The sequence below is a fragment of the Cydia pomonella genome, chromosome 22 (assembly GCF_033807575.1).
Source record: "Cydia pomonella isolate Wapato2018A chromosome 22, ilCydPomo1, whole genome shotgun sequence".
NCBI lineage: Eukaryota > Metazoa > Arthropoda > Insecta > Lepidoptera > Tortricidae > Cydia > Cydia pomonella.
Window position 1 is genome coordinate 10,642,403 of NC_084724.1, and position 17,819 is coordinate 10,660,221.

The 17,819-nt window shown below is 40.8% G+C and overlaps 1 protein-coding gene across 1 annotated transcript in view; it reads right to left on the minus strand.

Annotated features, from left to right (window-relative positions):
• The window catches only part of LOC133530292 (uncharacterized), a 214,746-nt gene that overhangs the window by 75,807 nt on the left and 121,120 nt on the right, over positions 1 to 17,819 (minus strand). The window contains exons 15-18 of the mRNA XM_061868190.1: positions 16,759 to 16,876; positions 15,434 to 15,531; positions 14,299 to 14,440; positions 13,720 to 13,828 (exon numbers count right to left, since the gene is read on the minus strand). Coding sequence (XP_061724174.1) covers positions 13,720 to 13,828; positions 14,299 to 14,440; positions 15,434 to 15,531; positions 16,759 to 16,876 — 467 coding nt within the window. The remainder of the gene's footprint in view (positions 1 to 13,719; positions 13,829 to 14,298; positions 14,441 to 15,433; positions 15,532 to 16,758; positions 16,877 to 17,819) is intronic.

The following is a 17,819-nucleotide window of genomic DNA, read 5'->3' on the forward strand; positions in this document are numbered from 1 at the left end:
TCGTATACTACGATTTCGCAAGGATGTCGTGGATAGTCACACTGGATAGACAGAGCCACCGACTCGATAAGCAACGTTACACGGACGTTGCTCGAAACAATAAAAGGGGATTTGGCGAAGTCGGCTCGTGTTTACCGAGGGCTTTGCGAGGTTTGTCGCCGTTCGGCTTATGAGCTGCGTGTCGTGTGGGGAAATATCTCGGATGTTTGTGGACGCAGGGCAGCATTACTATGAAGCAAATAACTAGTCATTTGTCTCGTTTGTTTTGTCACCCGATCTCAAAAAAAGAAATTGGCGACACGTAGATATGCACATTCACGTCTGAAAATATCGATACGGAGTACCAAAAATATTTATACATTACCTAAATATACGTATTGGCAATAAGGTCGAGTATACACATTTTTGGCACTTTGTTCGTATCGATATTTTCTGACGTGACTCTAATATTTAACGTATTCACAGTATGTACAGTCAACAAAACTGTTAGCTTAGTACCCCTGCATAACTTGTACTTGTAATTTGCGGACCATAAGAACTTCTAACATTTTATTCCTTATTTATGCGAAACTATTCATCGGATTGTGGTCTCTAATAGAGTTACGAAGCCAAGAAAACAAAAATTCCTATAGTTTCGCCATGTACAGTCAGCGATATTATTAGCATAGCACGCTTGTGTACGCAGGGGTGCCAATTTAATAGCTTTGCTGTTTATGTCTTATTTTGACTCGAGTCAATTTGACTTTTAACACATTTACGGACAGGAATGCTTTAGCATTCGCGTAATGTGTGTTTCCTTTGGCCTAGTGACATACCGTCCGCGAACGTGTTAACTTAAGAAATTTAAATGAAAATTGCATTAAAATCGGTCCATTAGCTTTTCAAAATAAACCAAAGCACCAAGGCCCGTAATATCAATATTCCGAAAATAATGGCCGCATATTTTCTCGTGCGCCCGTAACTAATGCCTCCAACGCTGTCGCGTGGAAACTTGGAGTTTCAGCCGTCGGAACAATCTCGATCACACAACACACAAACAGCGCGAGTGCTCGGTTATTACACACGGTTACAAAGCACAGCGCCTGAATGGCTAGAATATTTTGGTTTTTTGTACAATGTTTTTATCTCGTGTCTTTGTAGGGTCGTGTCGTTGTAGTGTCGGTGTAGGGTTAGAACTGGTTGTAGTTTTTGAAACTCGGAAGAAAATTTATGAATAAAGACTTTCACTTTGATCACACTTTATTAAAATTGTATATTCGAGGGGTTTCTATTAACTGTCATTGATTATTTTGTCCATACCTCTCTTATTGTACAAAATACTCTCAAAGATTCATTGATTAATTAGGATGCGTAAAATCTAAGACAATTTCGTGCTTCGAATTTGACAGGTAAAAGAGATAGTGCAGCTTCATAAATTTTTCGGTAACTCTTGATTGCCAAAAGTTGACGTTTGACAATTCAAATGTATGGCACAGCTCAGCGCCATCTGTTTTGGATGAAAAAATAAGCAGCACGTTTTTTTCTTAGACTTTACTCTCTATTATATTCAATATTCTCTTTGGTACTATAATATGCTTAATGGCACTAGCTCGTCTTGAGATTATAAAGGTACCTGGCGCATATATCACCATTCTGACAATTGTCACCTGACGATGACAAATTGACAGTGTCCTGCACATCCTGGGTCGGTAATATGACAGTACCAAGGTCACAGTCAGCGTTTACTTGTTGGACCAGCAATCTAAAGCGAATTGTCATTAACAATTTACAGCGAATTGAAGTGTTAGGGTCAACTAGAGGAAGGGGTGTATGTGTATGTATGTATTGTATGTATGTGTCGCGAAGTCATTGTTTGGGACGAGCGCTCTGTAAGCGGTGACAACAGCGCGTGCTGATTCGATGCCGTAAACACGTGACGCGGGCGCGGCCGGAATACCGAGCGGGACCAATTTGACAACTGACAAGTGGGTGTGTGTGAACATGATTACTTCATTTCATTGTGATTACGTGCTTTTATGTTGGCGGCGTTTTGTTATTAGCTGACTAGGCTGTGTCAATATATGTATGGAAAAAATGTACAATTAGCTGCAGAGATAGTTGACACCTCTTCCCGCCTGCAAACAAATTTTTATTCAGGGGGGTTAGTTGATCTGTGCGGCTGACTGTACATCGAACAAACGGGCACCGCACGTCCGTCGGCGATGCGTTGCGACGCAGTCAAGCGTGCCTGTCCTTAGTCCGACTGGTATAACCTAGAGGTAGATTACACGTGGCGATAAGAGGTTGTTACGCAATGAAGCCGACCGGACGTGATGACATTCGTCGGCACCCGGCGGTAAATGAACGGAGCCGGTGGCAAGTTACAACATCCAAATCAAATAATTTATTTGCTAGAATAAAGTCAAGTGGATGTGGTCAAGGACATTTCCAAGCATAGCGCACCTACGCAAGACGACGGTCCAAGTCCTACTGTGTCTCATTTTAATATGAAATCCAACCACTGTAAATAAGCTACTAATTCGTAAGCTAGTACTAATTTACCCTTCCCCAAATGAGAATTTGTAATTACTAATTACTTATAACCACGCTCTATAAGACACCTATCTAACTACGATCACGAAGCCATATTACACGCTCCTAAATAGAAAACCGTGCCGTGTAGTGGCGCGCGATTATTTAAAGCTCGGCGCCGGGGACAATATGTTCGCGGGGGGAGGTAAAAATAAACAACCGGGGGGTGTCCCAGCGACGATACAAGTACATGTGGGGTACGCTGAACAAGTGACGAATGCTAATAAGAAACAGACGAATGGGGAAATGGCACTTATGTGGTCTGAGCAAGATATTGATTACGGAAATTAAATGAATGTTCGCGGTACGCGGTGCAGGCTTTACTTCATCTGTGGTGACAAAACTGGTGTTAAGATGTTTTTGAGTAAGTGAGGTTGAAGTTAGATTTGGTTACGTATTTTTGGGGCTGAAAAAACATTGAATATTATCATCATCAATTCATCATCCTTCGACACCCTCAGCCACCAAAAATAATATTTGAATCTCTCTGATATCATTAAAAAATCTGCGATACTCATTGTAGAGCTGCTTAAGCATGTCACATAAGTATTTTTTAGTGTTGAGTGTTAACGCCTGCTCTTTTCGTCAATAGCACTTTTTTTTTTATTAACAACTGATCGGCGATTGGCTCTAGTCACACCTGATGGAAAGTGAAGACTGCCTAAGATGGAGCTCACCGGTTCAGTAGTAGCCTATTCACTCTTGCTTTAAAGAGACCGAGGTCATATTTATTAGACCACTACTACTGAGACTATTTAACTGATCGCGGCTGCAATTTTGAGCGCTTGGTTCCTCCATGAATTCCTGACTCAGTACTTCACCCTTCACTCGATCGCACTATCGACACCATCCGTAACCATATTAATTCCCCGCAAAAGCCAAACCGCCCCAGCCTCCCCACTTGTGCCGGCTCAGGGTGTGAGCTGCCGACAAATAGCGCTACGCTCCGAGCATGCGCAAGACGGGCAGTAGAGCTTGTTGCATACGGCGCGCGAAAGCGTTGGCGTGCGATAAAGTCAGAGGTTACAGTTGGCGCCCATACGCGGGACCGTGTTATTGCTTGCGGTGAATCGGAAGGAAATAATTTACACTGAAATTATGATTACATCAAAATAATGAAATAACCGCAATGGTTTCCAGAAGCTTAAATTTGCTTCCCTATTTAATGACTGCATTCACAGATGTTTTAAAGTATTTAGAGAATTAGTAAGCTATTGTATATTAGGGCTCCAGCATCTTGGTTTCTTAAATAGTCTCTAAATTACTATCACCTCAGGCCAAAATACTAGAGGGATGGGTAGTCGTAGTAAAGTTATTTAAGCTTAGCCATTTTGGCTTAATTTTTATAGTGCGTTAATCGCCCTTTCTATTATTATAAAAGCGACAAAGATGAAGTTATATTTTGGCTACCTTCATATAACTGATAAGCTTCAGTATTAAAATATTCTTAATAAAATGCAAAGTTATATCAACGTCAAAACTGTATCTAGAAATCAGTGCCAGCCCTACACGTTGTCTCGTCTCGACTTTGCTTACTCGTCACCGTCGCAAGACAAAGGGCGGCGGAGTGGTATCGCAGCTGAGAGCCCTCGAGCACAAAGGAATGGAAAACATGCGAGGCTACCCTCGCTGCTCGAGCTTTGATGCTCTTGTTAGGGTGCGATGTGTTCAGAGATACACTTTTAGGATATCGTGTGGGTTACTGTCGATATATATCATGTTTCAAAGCTGTCGAGATAATAACAATATTAGTCAGCACACGCAAAAGATGCGGCACTACTGGGCACAATCACTCCTCTCTCCTAGGATCGCCACAATAAGTTGTGTGTCGATTTATAACAGATAGTCGAGAAATGAATAATCCTAAACTTAATGATAATATAACTATAGATAAGTAAAGTAAAGTAAATTCGTATTCAATGCTCCTCGGCTAGGATACTGTTTGCGTACCTCCCGCATTCTCAAACTGAACATACTGGTCTCACCGCACTGGATTTATGACCAATTCTTTCGCCGTCCAGGCTAGTCGTCTTTGGAATTCACTCCCTCTAAACATAAGACAAGCTCCAAGTAAGTTTTCTTTCAAGCGGATGTTACGTAAGCATTTGCTAAAACAAGAGTTCAAATAATATTCATCAATATTATATTTATAGTATGTATGTATGTTTGTATTTATATGATATGTGTAGTATATAAGTATATTAGTTTGCTTTTCTTTTTAATTCATTGTCTTTTTTTCTCTCTCTCTCTCTGCATCAATTGTAAGTGTCTCTGTTTGGCCCTATGGTTGACTGGTAGAGAATGCCATTTTTTTTATACTACGTCGGTGGCAAACAAGCACACGGCCCGCCTGATGTTAAGTAGTCTCCGTAGCCTATGTACACCCGCAACTCCAGAGGAGTATTTGGCATGAAGTCCGCCATTTGTACATTATTGTATATATTTTGTGCAATAAAGTTTAAATAAATAAATAAGTTATACGCGTTCCAAAGTTGAAGCACTTAACTTGTGACGATTGTACAGTTTGCTCTGTCGTTGGACTTTTATTATGACGTGCAAGTGACTAGTCGTCTCGTTTTTACTTAGGTTATTCTTTTAATTATGCCGTCTCATTTACGCCTTTTGCGTATGCACTATGTAGATATATGTCAATAATAAATATATTGTGTGCGTGGGTTGCCGCAACGTTGAAAGCATTGTTACCTTAGGCGCTTAGCACGCTGGATCCGATTCGCACGTTGGAGCGACGTGCGAGTCGGATCCAGTATGCTAAGCGCTTTAGGCTAAGCTATATCTATATTAGTTATAAATGTTATAATATCATTGCCTAAGCCTGTTGGGAGGTTTGAGCAACAATGACCAGACCACTAAGGTGCAAAGTGAGACCACCTATGCCCAGTAGCATAGCCAAAATTTGTGATTTGCCTTTCTCATGTAGTGGACTCCCTTGCCAGATCGTATATAATGCTGGAATCGATTTTAGTGGTAAGCCTACCCAGCTGTTTTCTAACATGTGTCCGTATTCGAAAACTTTTCGGTCCTATCGAGCGTCCCTCCCACGAACTGTACCAAAATAAATGCTTACAAACTACAACTAGTGCACAGTCGAAATGGTGTCTGCAAGCAAACTGAATATTTGAAATAAAACTTTCGAGGTAACGATAAATTGTAGTGCAAATATAAAGGACAAAACTTGCACCTCTCAGTGGGAATTGGTTTAATAAAATCTGTTGGCACGTCCCGTCTATAAGTTTTACGACGCGGGTGCAGCTGAACTTATCCAGACACGTCCTCTACAGGAGGACACCTAGGGTTGCGCAAGCAAGGGTTCAAGTGTCCGTGAAAATCCATGACAAGTGCATTTGGGGTGTGTGACGTTGCGCTTCTTAACGTTTCGGATGTCAATGCCTATAAGCCTTCTTGGCTTACCGTGGGAATAAGTCCATTTGTGGAAGAATGTCCCTATAAAAAAATGTACGACATGAATCTACGGGGTATTTCATAGCAATTGTCCAGGAATTGATGAACCAAAATCTGGTTTAATCTAAATAGAAGCACACCACACGGCCTTTACAAACCAGACGCTTTCAACTTCCGTAGAACCGATTTGTATGACACTATGTGTTCAGATTCTAACGAATATATCCAAGAAGATAGTTTAAAAAAAAAATCTAAACATACTTACAATAAAAAGCTAAATATCTCCCAAACACTCGCCAAATCGAGTACCGCTCACCCCTCGAACGCCTGCCATTCCGCAAGCGAAATTATTCCAGAAGCTTCTCAAGCACTCAAGACTAAGAAGACGAGCCAGTATAAGCGAGGCACATGATCCGTAACAAATATACGTGTTTGGAGATCTGTTTTACTGGCTATCGATGGAATAATATGCCAGCAATTGCTCAGCTCGAGTACAAAGAGTCGACAAACTCGATTACCCACCGTCGCACGCGGCGCGAATGCCGGCCAACTAATATCCTAGCGGTTTCCACTTACTTGTTTGTTTGCGATGCGAGTTGGGTGTTCATAAAGTAACGTGTCTGTGGTACGTGTTTTTTTTTTGGGAAAGTTTGATTGGATGCCAGTTGCATGCCGTGCAAATGGTAAAGGGAAATGAGTTTTTGAAAAAAATAACTTAGACAAGAGCAAGGTAGACCACGGCTTGAATTTATCAAGTCAGTTTATGGACTAACATCATACATTTAAGGTAATATTATGACGGACCAAAGAATGAGAAAATTTCGCCTCGAAGTTTAAGTCAAAGACGCGAGAACCTTTCCGCCCTCTTGAAAGATATAATCAAGAATAATGAGACCCCATTTTCTTAATATTTATTGTTCCATAAACAAGTGATTCCCCCATTACCGCAGCATACTAAATCCGACCATACGTAACAATCCAATAGGCAATTAAGTAAATAGGCCCATTAGTATGCTACGTCTCGCGCCGTATCCATCTCAAGACGTATCGTCGTCGCAGAATAGATGGGGCGCGTGAGAGAGTTAGCAGCTACAACACCGAAGAAGAAGTGATTAGGTATTTTAGCTAGAGTCCAGTGAACCCGCAAAGTGTTTTCGCTAATGTTGTTATTTGTCAAATTATTATGCCTGTTGCGTAGTAACAGTAGAAATGAAAATATATTGGCTTGAACGGGTGGAAGGGTGATAGTGGTCTCGATAAACAATGATGAATGAAATATTTCGCTGTGCACTGCGAGTACAATCACTAATTAAATTATTAATGTACTCTTTAATTACCATTTCGATATTTAGGTACACCTGAACCTGGTGTGTGTTTGGATTCATATTGGAATGTATAGATTCATATTAGAATGTATCAAGAAAATGTCATCTTATTTATCAGCTAAGTTTCATTTACATGTATTTAAAATGAACTTAATCAGTTACTACATCAGTCTTATTCAATTATTTACAGTACAAACGGGCATCACAGAAAAGCAGTGTCAATAAAGCAAACAATAAAAATAATCCAAAAGGCGAGTGGCCCCACGTTGGGCGCCAATTAATGTTCCCGTGGCGACGATGAAAAAGTCAGCGCATTCAATCGGAGCCTTTATACCCTAGGCTGTTATTATTTTCGTTTACAGTGCGCTTTGTCTTACACAAACCAGCGATCGTGTGAACTCTGATCACCAGACGTTGTTACAAGGCATGAGGTCATATTAATACACGATGATTAAAGTGATGGGACGACATTGGTCTAAATGAGAGTAACTTTATAGGTGTTTCAATATCAATGCTTCTTTTTTCTAGCAGTATTGTTCTGATGCACGCAAGGGTAGGGCTGCAGGAGTGTCGCGTTAGACAGTCTGGTAATTTCGATGCCAGACTTTAATTAACGTAGCTTTGCCTGATGTCGTACCGTAAAAAAATAACTTGAACTTTTCGTGCACAGCGAATTATTCGTTCCCTTTTAATGTTTACTGTCACTGGCAATGACAGAATATGAACATTGACGACAATCTAAATAACGAATTTTACTGAATAATACCTAAAATCCACATTATAATAAATGTCCTTTTAATACCTATATTCAATTTTTATTTTTCTTCTCAACCTTCACTGGCTGGCGTGGCGCGGCTAAGCCGCACTGGCAGGGTCACCATGTAAGATGTGGCGTTAATTGATAAAACCGTTGGTTGAAAGTTTGGTTTAATTCTGATATATCATCCTTAACCTACGGAATATATAGATAGATTATGTGAAGGTGTGTATAACGTACAGTATACACTACATGGGCCTGCATTTCAAACCTCCTACCTTCACGTATTTTTTATTTGAGCTATTTACCACCTACGTTTTTTTTATGTGGGATAGGCAAACGTTTGACCACGATTTCCCCTGATGGTAAGTAATGATGCGGTCTACGGTGGAGCACGCTTACCTACGTGATACCTATTTACTCTTTCCTTGAAGAGACCCAGATTGTACTCATGCGGAAACACAGACTCGGGCAGGTCATTCCGCTCCTTGGCAGTTCGCATAAGGAATTTTGAAGCAAAACGCTTCGTGCGTATTTGTTGAATACCTACCATGAAGCGATGCCAGATGTTCACGTAAATAAGGGCGCTTGCTCTATGTCCTATGGGCAGGACAAATGTAGGCTCAAAGTTAATATTGAAATCGAATTCAATCAGTGTATCAATGCATCTGCTAGCAAGCAATGTTCTATTTATCCATTCTCGATACTTAGCCCTGAAAACTTATTAGGTTGTCGTAACAAAGCAATATCCCATCAATAGACATATCAGCCGAGCTTTCACCCCGTCGCCGCGGATCCCTTGACAATCCTCCCTTTGTCCGAGCCACTGTCGCCGCAAAACGGCTTTCCGATAATCCCTTTGCGTGGCAAATAAGCGAGCAACAGAGTAAGGTTGTGTAATGTATACGGAAGTATGTGGGGTCAGATTAGGTAGGTTGTATAACCTGGTTAGATATAGCACTATAAATCCTTAATATGTAAGCTACTTCTGAACGTTCTTCGAAAGATCTTCAAAACGTTCGATGGTGCGTTTAAGCTACCGTCATCTCTCCATCATCTTACCAGATATCTTCTCCCTAAATTATCTTAAAAAAAAAAAAAAATTTTTCTTCCCTTTCCATTCAACAATCCAGTTTGTTTCAAGCCTGTTTTTAAATTTTGCCAGCCATAACTGTAGCTACCGTAGTCGAGTTACTCGTATATATGAATATGATAAATATAGTTGTGGCGGGAGCACAAAGCGAGCACAATAAACTGTGACACGAATCAATTCCGATATCGGACGCAGCCATCGGCGTCACTCGCTTCCGTCGCGCGGTCTTTGTTGCAGTCTTAGGCGGATATGACTAGGTTTTTATACTACTTTTGACGCTGAGTGAGTAAAAGGGTACCGTTGGAGGGTAGACTTAGACTGATAATGAAATTGTAATAATGGTTATATTATTTTATTAACAAGATCAGCGCGTGCGCTCACTCCTGTCGAACTATCATCACGCGCTGATAATATTCAGCTGACCAGTAGTGGCAAAAATGCATAATCTCCGCCTGATCAAAAGTGGCCTGGAAAAATTATGAATAGATGCCTGCGGCAAGATTACACCGGGGTTGCATTAAGCTAAGTTACTATTTTTTTTCTTTTTTTAACAGAATTTTGGTTAGAAAAGCTGCAAGTAGCAATATTGTATTTTCTAGCTTTAGCCATACGTAACCAAAACTAAACATAGAATAAATTTGGGGACAATCTTACACAGATCAACCTAGCCCCAAACTAAGCACAGTTTGTACTATGGGTACTAGGCGACGATATGTATACTTATACACAAAGAAAACACCCATGACTAAGGAACAAATATCTGTGTTCATCACACAAATAAATGCCCTTACCGGGGTTCGGATCCGGGACCATCGGCTTCATAGGGATCACTACTCACAAGGACAGACCGGTCGTCGTTAGAATGGTAGCAGCGTTGAAAGTTCTCTCAGAAAATGCACCTATTCTAAACCTAATGCTCCATTATTTACCTTATAAATATATCTCTATTTAGGCAGATAGTAATGATATCAAAATGTTTACAAATATTCGTTTATGAAATCGCTAGTCTCTCCCATCTCGCGCACATAATCACAATCGATCCGCACCAATATGTAGCGAAACGCGATACATTCAGATACTCGCATCCTCTCATCAAATCTACCCATCGACTCCCAAACGTCACAACAACTATTCACGCGACACCCAAAACTAGACCCTAAAGCAGTATAAACAGAGTTTGTTTTTATAAACTGTTTCTCAACGATCGTTACGAGCTAGAACGGCATTTTGCATATTTGATTTCGGTGTATAAATATTAAATTTGATTCGCAAAAAGCAATGTTCGATTGAATTTGTATCGGAGGTCGGAATTGTTATTCGATATTGGAGCTTTAGGATTGTTTGGCGAACTGGGTGCTTCATATCCTGTTGTTGGTTTCGTGGGATCTATGTACCGATTATATAAATTGAAATAGATTCGCAAATTGAAGATACTTTGTGTTTATAGTTCCAGTTCGTGCCAATCAGTTTCCTGGAACATATGTACGATAATTCGTACAGTCAAGTGTAAAAATATGGGCGCACACAAGCTCAATGATATGTCGCATAGTTCTTAATTCGCGGACATAAGCACATATTTTTACACTTGACTGTGGATATTTGATATGATATTTATTACCAGTCGCTTTTCAGTGTAGGAAATCATCGTGACGAAACCGGACTAATCCCAATATGCTTCTAGCTTCTCGCTGGATTGGAAGATCAGATGGCAGTCGTTTTCGTAAAAAACTAGTGCCAGTCCCAAGAGGGATTAGGTCGCCGGGCGGGCCCCAAACTGCCCAAGTGAGCCATGACAAAAAACGAGACAACGCTAGGAACATCATCAGGTATGTTTAGGATTTTTAAGAGTCTCTGAAGATTTGATATCGTAAATAGCGATTATAACATGGCAAACAATACAATATTCTATTGCTCAGCTCACACAGTTTAAAAATCATATTATTTACATCATTTGTTTTACGCTATGATTTAGTCACAGCATTCGCGACGGAAGCTCATATTTGCCGCGCCCTAGCCGAAGCCAAAGTCAACATGGATGGACTAAATGTCGAAACAGTGTTGTATTCATCTCAAAGAGAACGTATGCGTAAATATCAAGAATTGCGTATTAGATAATAATATAAAATAATTGACCGAGCGAGCGGGAAGCCTCCGTTTCAGTTTGAGTAAAAAAGCTTTCGTGCGTATGTCTGTCCGGCTGTTATGTAAATGTAGTTTCTCAACCGATTCTCTTAGTTCGGCCACGTTTGTCGCGAATCAATGTAAAAGGCCATATCGTGTCGATGTCGTGAAAGCGGATATGAGAGTAAACGGACTCTCACGAGAAAACGCCCAGGATCGTGCAAAGTGGAAGGCAAGTAGGAAAGCGGATCCTGGCAAAGGCCGGGATAACGCTAGGTAGAAGAAGTTTTTTAAAAATGTTTCAAAAAGGCATAGCCATACAAATAACAAATAGCTCTGTTTTACTATGTAGAAACTACTTAATTTAATAAGCATGATGTTAAAATATTTTCATTAAGGAAACTGTAAGTCTAGTTTTAAGAAAAGTTCCTGTGCTATATATAACTATAAAAGACTGTTTGTTTCTTAAATAAATAAATAAAAATAAAATAAATAAAATTTATTCAGTTTAAAGCAAAGACAGACTCGCAAGGTCTACAGCTCAGCTAATAACTACAAATCGTCATGACAAATCCCTACATTGTTAATAATAGCTCCTAATCGTCCCAAAACCCACTAAGATTCCCCAACACAGGGGTAAAGGTTACAAACGACAAACACGCCTTTACTCCAATCAATAGGGCTCGCACGGCCATTTGCGGGCTGGTAGGGTTTCCGCGGGGGCGACACGGATACCGCACTGCACTTACGCCGGTATCGAGTTACCCCGTGGGGGCGGGAGATGAGGGAACGCAGAAGCGACGGCGTGGCAAATCGGGCCCATTATAGTATTTTTCAAACAGGAAGGATACGCTGATAGATGTTATCTCAATGCAATTTTGCGAGATTTGGCGTTTTTATGTCATAAATTTTATGGAGATGACATCTATCAGCGTATCCTTCCTGTTAGAAAAACACTATAGTAGATATGAGTGTTGATGTACAGTCGGCGGCAAAAATATATTTACACTTTTGCACCTTACTCCTTTGTAAGCCACTTTATGAATGAATGCGTTCATGATGTGCCCATGAAAATTTGCAACTCGCTATACCTCGAAGAGACTTACCACATACGCTAATCTGTACGGGCCTATTTGTCTTGTGAGAAGAGACTGTATAATATGGCGTCTATTTGTCAGACTGAAGTAAAGTGGCAGTAATATGGATACTTTACCTGCTGACCTGACACTAAACAGCCAATTAGGCTCCCTAATTCACCTTCGCGTTGTCAACCTGACTTTCGTCAAATCAATGTCGGCTCGGGATTCGGCAAATGGCCTTGTGATTATGGTGACTGGCCAGATAAATCTGCAATAAGTTTCTTTCTTCCTCTTCCAAAGTACCTATGGGTTTTTCTATTAATCTGAGAGCGAGTAATTATCTTCCTCACTGAGGAACAGTGCCCTTAGGCAGTAACCGGGCATGTTCGCAACATGTCTCCTCTTTGGCCACGTCTTGGGAGGCACTTAGCCCTCCACAGGTGGTTACCCCCGCTGAAAAATGAGCGCTTATAACTCGGGAACTGCGACGCTAATAACTTGCGAGTGTAACCCGGGAGTATTGACACTATAGGATATATTGGATTGAGATGCTAAGGAATTTTCGTTCTGCTTTTACATTGATTTATACCATTATTTTTATTACGTGCATAGAGAAATGTGTTTTTTATCTGACTGATTCTTGCGTAATGGAATATCGTCATCACATCTCTTACATATCTTGTCAGGCGATTAATACCGTGTATGGGGAGCACAATAACTTGATTCATACAAGCCAATCTTTAGTGGCACGAAAATGTAAATGGCCTCATCTAAATCCAAATCTAAATCAAATAAAATAAGTGTCTCCAAGGATATCGTCGTGGGTTTCGTCATATGACTGTCCAGCTACAATCATAGGATTAAAAGTTTTTGAGGAAGTCGCGTACGGAGGCTTCGCGAGAGTTTGCAATAAGAAAGCCGTTGTGTGTAATGACCAATGCACACGTGTTTCATACGACATTTTTCAACACTTGCGAGGAATAGAACAACATTTATATAATAATGATGTTTTAACTATTAAAACAGTAAAAGCACAATAAAAAAATGACATTTTTGATTATAATACATTACCGGACGAGTGCGATAATATAATGAAAAAAGCACGCGGGTTTCTAATATAATAATTTCTTGGATAATGAACCTAAAAGCGGTTCAATAAGTTCAATGATATGATCAAATGTGTTGAAATAGTACATTACGATACAAGTGCGAAAAGTAGGAAATTCACACGCGTATAGTACAAAGTTTTACAATACATGTACATGGCCTTTAAAATTTCGAGATAGGCACGTAAGTACTGTAAATGTGATAAATGTAGTGAGATTGGGTAGTGTTGGGTGCACTAATACTAACCTTGGTCCTTGTCGGGTTTGGGCGGCGGGCGGCGGTCGGGCGGCGGCGCGGGCTGCTTGGGGCTGTTGCGCTTGGCGCCGCGCGACACCACCAGCGACTGATGCGACATCTGTGCGACAAATGTGACTCTATACTCCGACTTTCCGATTGTTGGTTCCAACATTGTTGAGAGTTGTTTTAATATATTCAATATATGGTTTGTTAATGTGTGTAGATCGTATAATTTTGGACTGTCGGGTGTCGGAGAAAACTGACTCGATCGAACACACTCGATATCCCTGGTCTAGCCTATTACGATACAGTCACCTAGAGCCACCGTTATTCCGTGGTAAGTCAGCTTTGTTCGTAGACGAAGGCTCTATATTTGAAAGATTTAGGCGCGAAGTATCGATCTCCCATACAAATTTTGAATTCAGCTAATTTATCTACAGACAAAGTTAGCTTGGCTGAGTACACTGACAGCCGGACTCATCGCAGTATTTGCCGCTCCGATCAGCTCTTTCGCTTTACATTTTATTTAGAGCGGAAGTATGAAAGTTTGCACAGGAGTTGTAAATGCTAGTCTGCCGGGCAAGGTACCAGCTTGTCGGAGCGGTCGCCGGAGGGCAGCCTGGCGATGGTGACGTCGGCGCTGTCCTCGGGCGGCGGCGGCTGCTGCAGCCAGTTGTACTCGCGCTTGTCCACCGGCACGCCCCGCCGCTCGTAGTCTTGCGCTTGTGTTCTACAAAACAAACATTTGTTTTAGAGAGGCAGTTGTACTTGGTCCAATATTCAGCGGCACTGCACTCCCCCGCCTCCTAAGGATCTGAATCTATGGACTTTCTGTGTGAGGTAGACATGCTACGCACGATAGTTTGAACGTTGCCGCGCTCAGTCGGCGCGTGCCGGGAACATTTGCCGTCAGTTTTCGACGGGACGGCAATATAGCCATTAGCCCCTTATTCATAAACGTGTAGTAAAGTTCCGACGTATTGGTATGACGGAAAGGGACAAACGATAATCAGCGGCATCGTAGTTTTAGTACACGTTTATGAATAAGGGGGTAAGTGTTTGTATATATCGTCTCGTGACAAGCAAAACTCACAAGTTCATAGCCATAATGAACCATATTACTACTAAAATGGACCCGGGTACGTCCTTGGACCCGGGTACGTCCTTGGACCCGGTTACGTCCTTTGGACCCGGGTACGTCCTGGACCCGGGTACGTCCTTAAACTACGTCCAAAAGAGAGGTATGGGCATTGTGAATGTCATCTCGCTTTGCGTGGTAGGGCACAGCGCAGCGGATGTCATTCCAGATCTAGAGCAGAGCCCAACTGGGGAAGTACCTCCACCTTACAGAAAACAGCAGCCAAATAACACTAGAGTTGCCAGAGCTCAGCGAGGGGGGGCGGGTTTAGGGTCGGCAACGCGCATGTAACTCCTCTGGATTTGCAGGCGTACATAGGCTACGGAGACTGCTTACCATCAGGCGGGCCATATGCTTGTTTGCCACCGACGTAGTATAAAAAAAATGACGTAGATTTTTGTTTACTTATTTTGTGAGTTTTGCTTGTCACCTGAAGATATAGTGTCCTGAAGGTCACGAACGACGTTCCTTCACATGGGTCGGATTTTATTAAATTTAGCTTATTACTCGGACCAAATTGGCTGAACTGAATTCATACCTAAATTATAACTAACTGAATATTACGAGTAAATTGCGCGAACTCACCTTAAACTTTCATAACAGTCTAAACATACAACGGCATAGTCGCCGTTTTCTAATAATAATGAATTTTCAGTCCGCCTTTGCATTAAAAATGGGAATTCCTGTAACAAAAACATATGTTAAGATTGAATTTTATAGTTAATGAAAACCGGCCAAGAGCATCTCGGGCCACGCTCAGTGTAGGGTTCCGTAGTTACTCTTCCGTCACAATAAGCTAAACTGGAGCTTAAAGTATAGTAAATTGTTAACCAAGGGATGAAACGGTACCTTTCACCCGAGTAAAACAAATAGGCAAATTTGCATAATCAGTACCTAATTAAAGTAAGTCTTTTTACTATGAAGGGAAAACTTTTTGCGATAACTCAAAAACAGCTAAACTGATCATGTCCGCTATAGTTTTCATTTAATGTCTTTCTTAAGCTCTACTTCCACGATTTTTTTCATATTTTTTGGACCTATGGTTCAAAAGTTAGAGGGGGGGGGACACATTTTTTTTTTCTTTCGGAGCGATTATCTCCGAATATATTCACTTTATCAAAAAATGTTTCTTGAAAACCCCCATTAGTTTTGAAAGACCTTTCCAACGATACCCCACACTCTAGGGTTGAAGCGAAAAATAAAATTCACCCCCACTTTACGTGTAGGGGAGGTAACCTAAAAAAAATTAAATTTTTAGATTTTATTGTACGACTTTTTCGGCTTTATTGATTTATATATCCATGCCAAATTTCAGCTTTCTAGCACTAACGACCACGGAGCAAAGCCTCGGACAGACAGACAGACAGACAGACAGACAGACAGACAGACAGACAGACAGACAGACAGACGGACATGGCGAAACTATAAGGGTTCCGTTTTATGCCATTTGGCTACGGAACCCTAAAAAATGAGTATAAGGCTAGAGTGCCGTAGCGCATTCGCTGTTATGCTAAATCTCTCTAAAATGGTTATTATAGTGCCACTATACAATAGCACTCTAACTACAATTTAGAATTTAAATTTAGTTATTATTAAATGTAAATTTATTATTGAATATGTATATAATGTATATACACCACAGCATATGCGTACAAACGTCACAGAATAAACTTCAATTTATAAACAAAGCCCGTTGGAGCAATACATCATCCACACATCCCTTACATGACGACCCTGCCAAAAACCATCCGCCAACACCGCAAAGTCACCGTATGATTTTTGTGACTGACGGTGATGTTAATCATAGCAGATAGTCTTTTTCATGCTGTGGCCAACCGATCGTTTAATGAAATGATGGGCACATCATGAACTGATAAATTGTAAGATGCATGATATGTATAATAGCCTACCTTAATGGGTAAGGCGCGCACGCGCTTCCGGTAGGTCTTGATGCCGCACAGGTGGCAGTGGTAGTCGTGCGTGTTGTACGCGCGCCGCTCCGCGCCCACGCCGCCCAGCGCCTCGTACCTGCGGACGCAGCGCCATATTTTTTTTTTCAAACATAATATACAGCATTACAGTCGAGACCAAAGCACTGTACAATTGAGATTATAAAATAGGATTACACACTAGGAAAAACAGATCACAATCCACTTTCGTCCATCACCTCGCAATACCGCAGACACCTGATACACAGCCGTCCATCGACCCGCCCATCCGACCCGATTATCTAACATTTACACCGACCGGGCTATTGTAACCCTTCAACTCCCACCAGCGATATCATGTCGGCAAAATAGTTGCCAACTAAAGGTATGGGACTTAGACCTCAGCCACAAAATGCACGCTTGACATTAACGCTGACACATTTGTTTTATCTACATCTATATCATAACCTCCCATTTATATATTTAGAAACGATAAAATAACGGCCTATATTAACAAACCTTTATCTGCAGGTGCATCGTAATTTTAATTAATTACATTCAAATTTAGAACATATCTACATAATTAGGCATTAAAATACTTGTGTGATCCTTTTATGAAACTCATTTCATTCGTTTCATAAACCCACACTCGTATTTTAATGGGTTTAATTATATTACAGTCACATAAACTACTATTAAATGCGTAGGGTGTATATTTTGTAAACCTCGGGTTAGAGTTCGCTTACGGTAAGTTAGCTACTCTGCCCCGAGAAAGCAAAGACAAAGTATGGCATTAGATGTCGAAACAGAGTTAAAGCATGACCAGTAATATATCACCACGCGGAATTTTGTTGGAACTAATTTTTTCATAAAGTTTCAAAGTTTCAAAAGTTTTTATTTGCTAGAATCATGGTCAGGTACAATGTGATGGACTTAAAATAACATGGATCAGCACAATTCACCATTTTTAGTGGCATGCAAATTAAAATATACAATTTGAAATAAATGAATTAATTGAATTAAAATAAAATTAATATCATTAC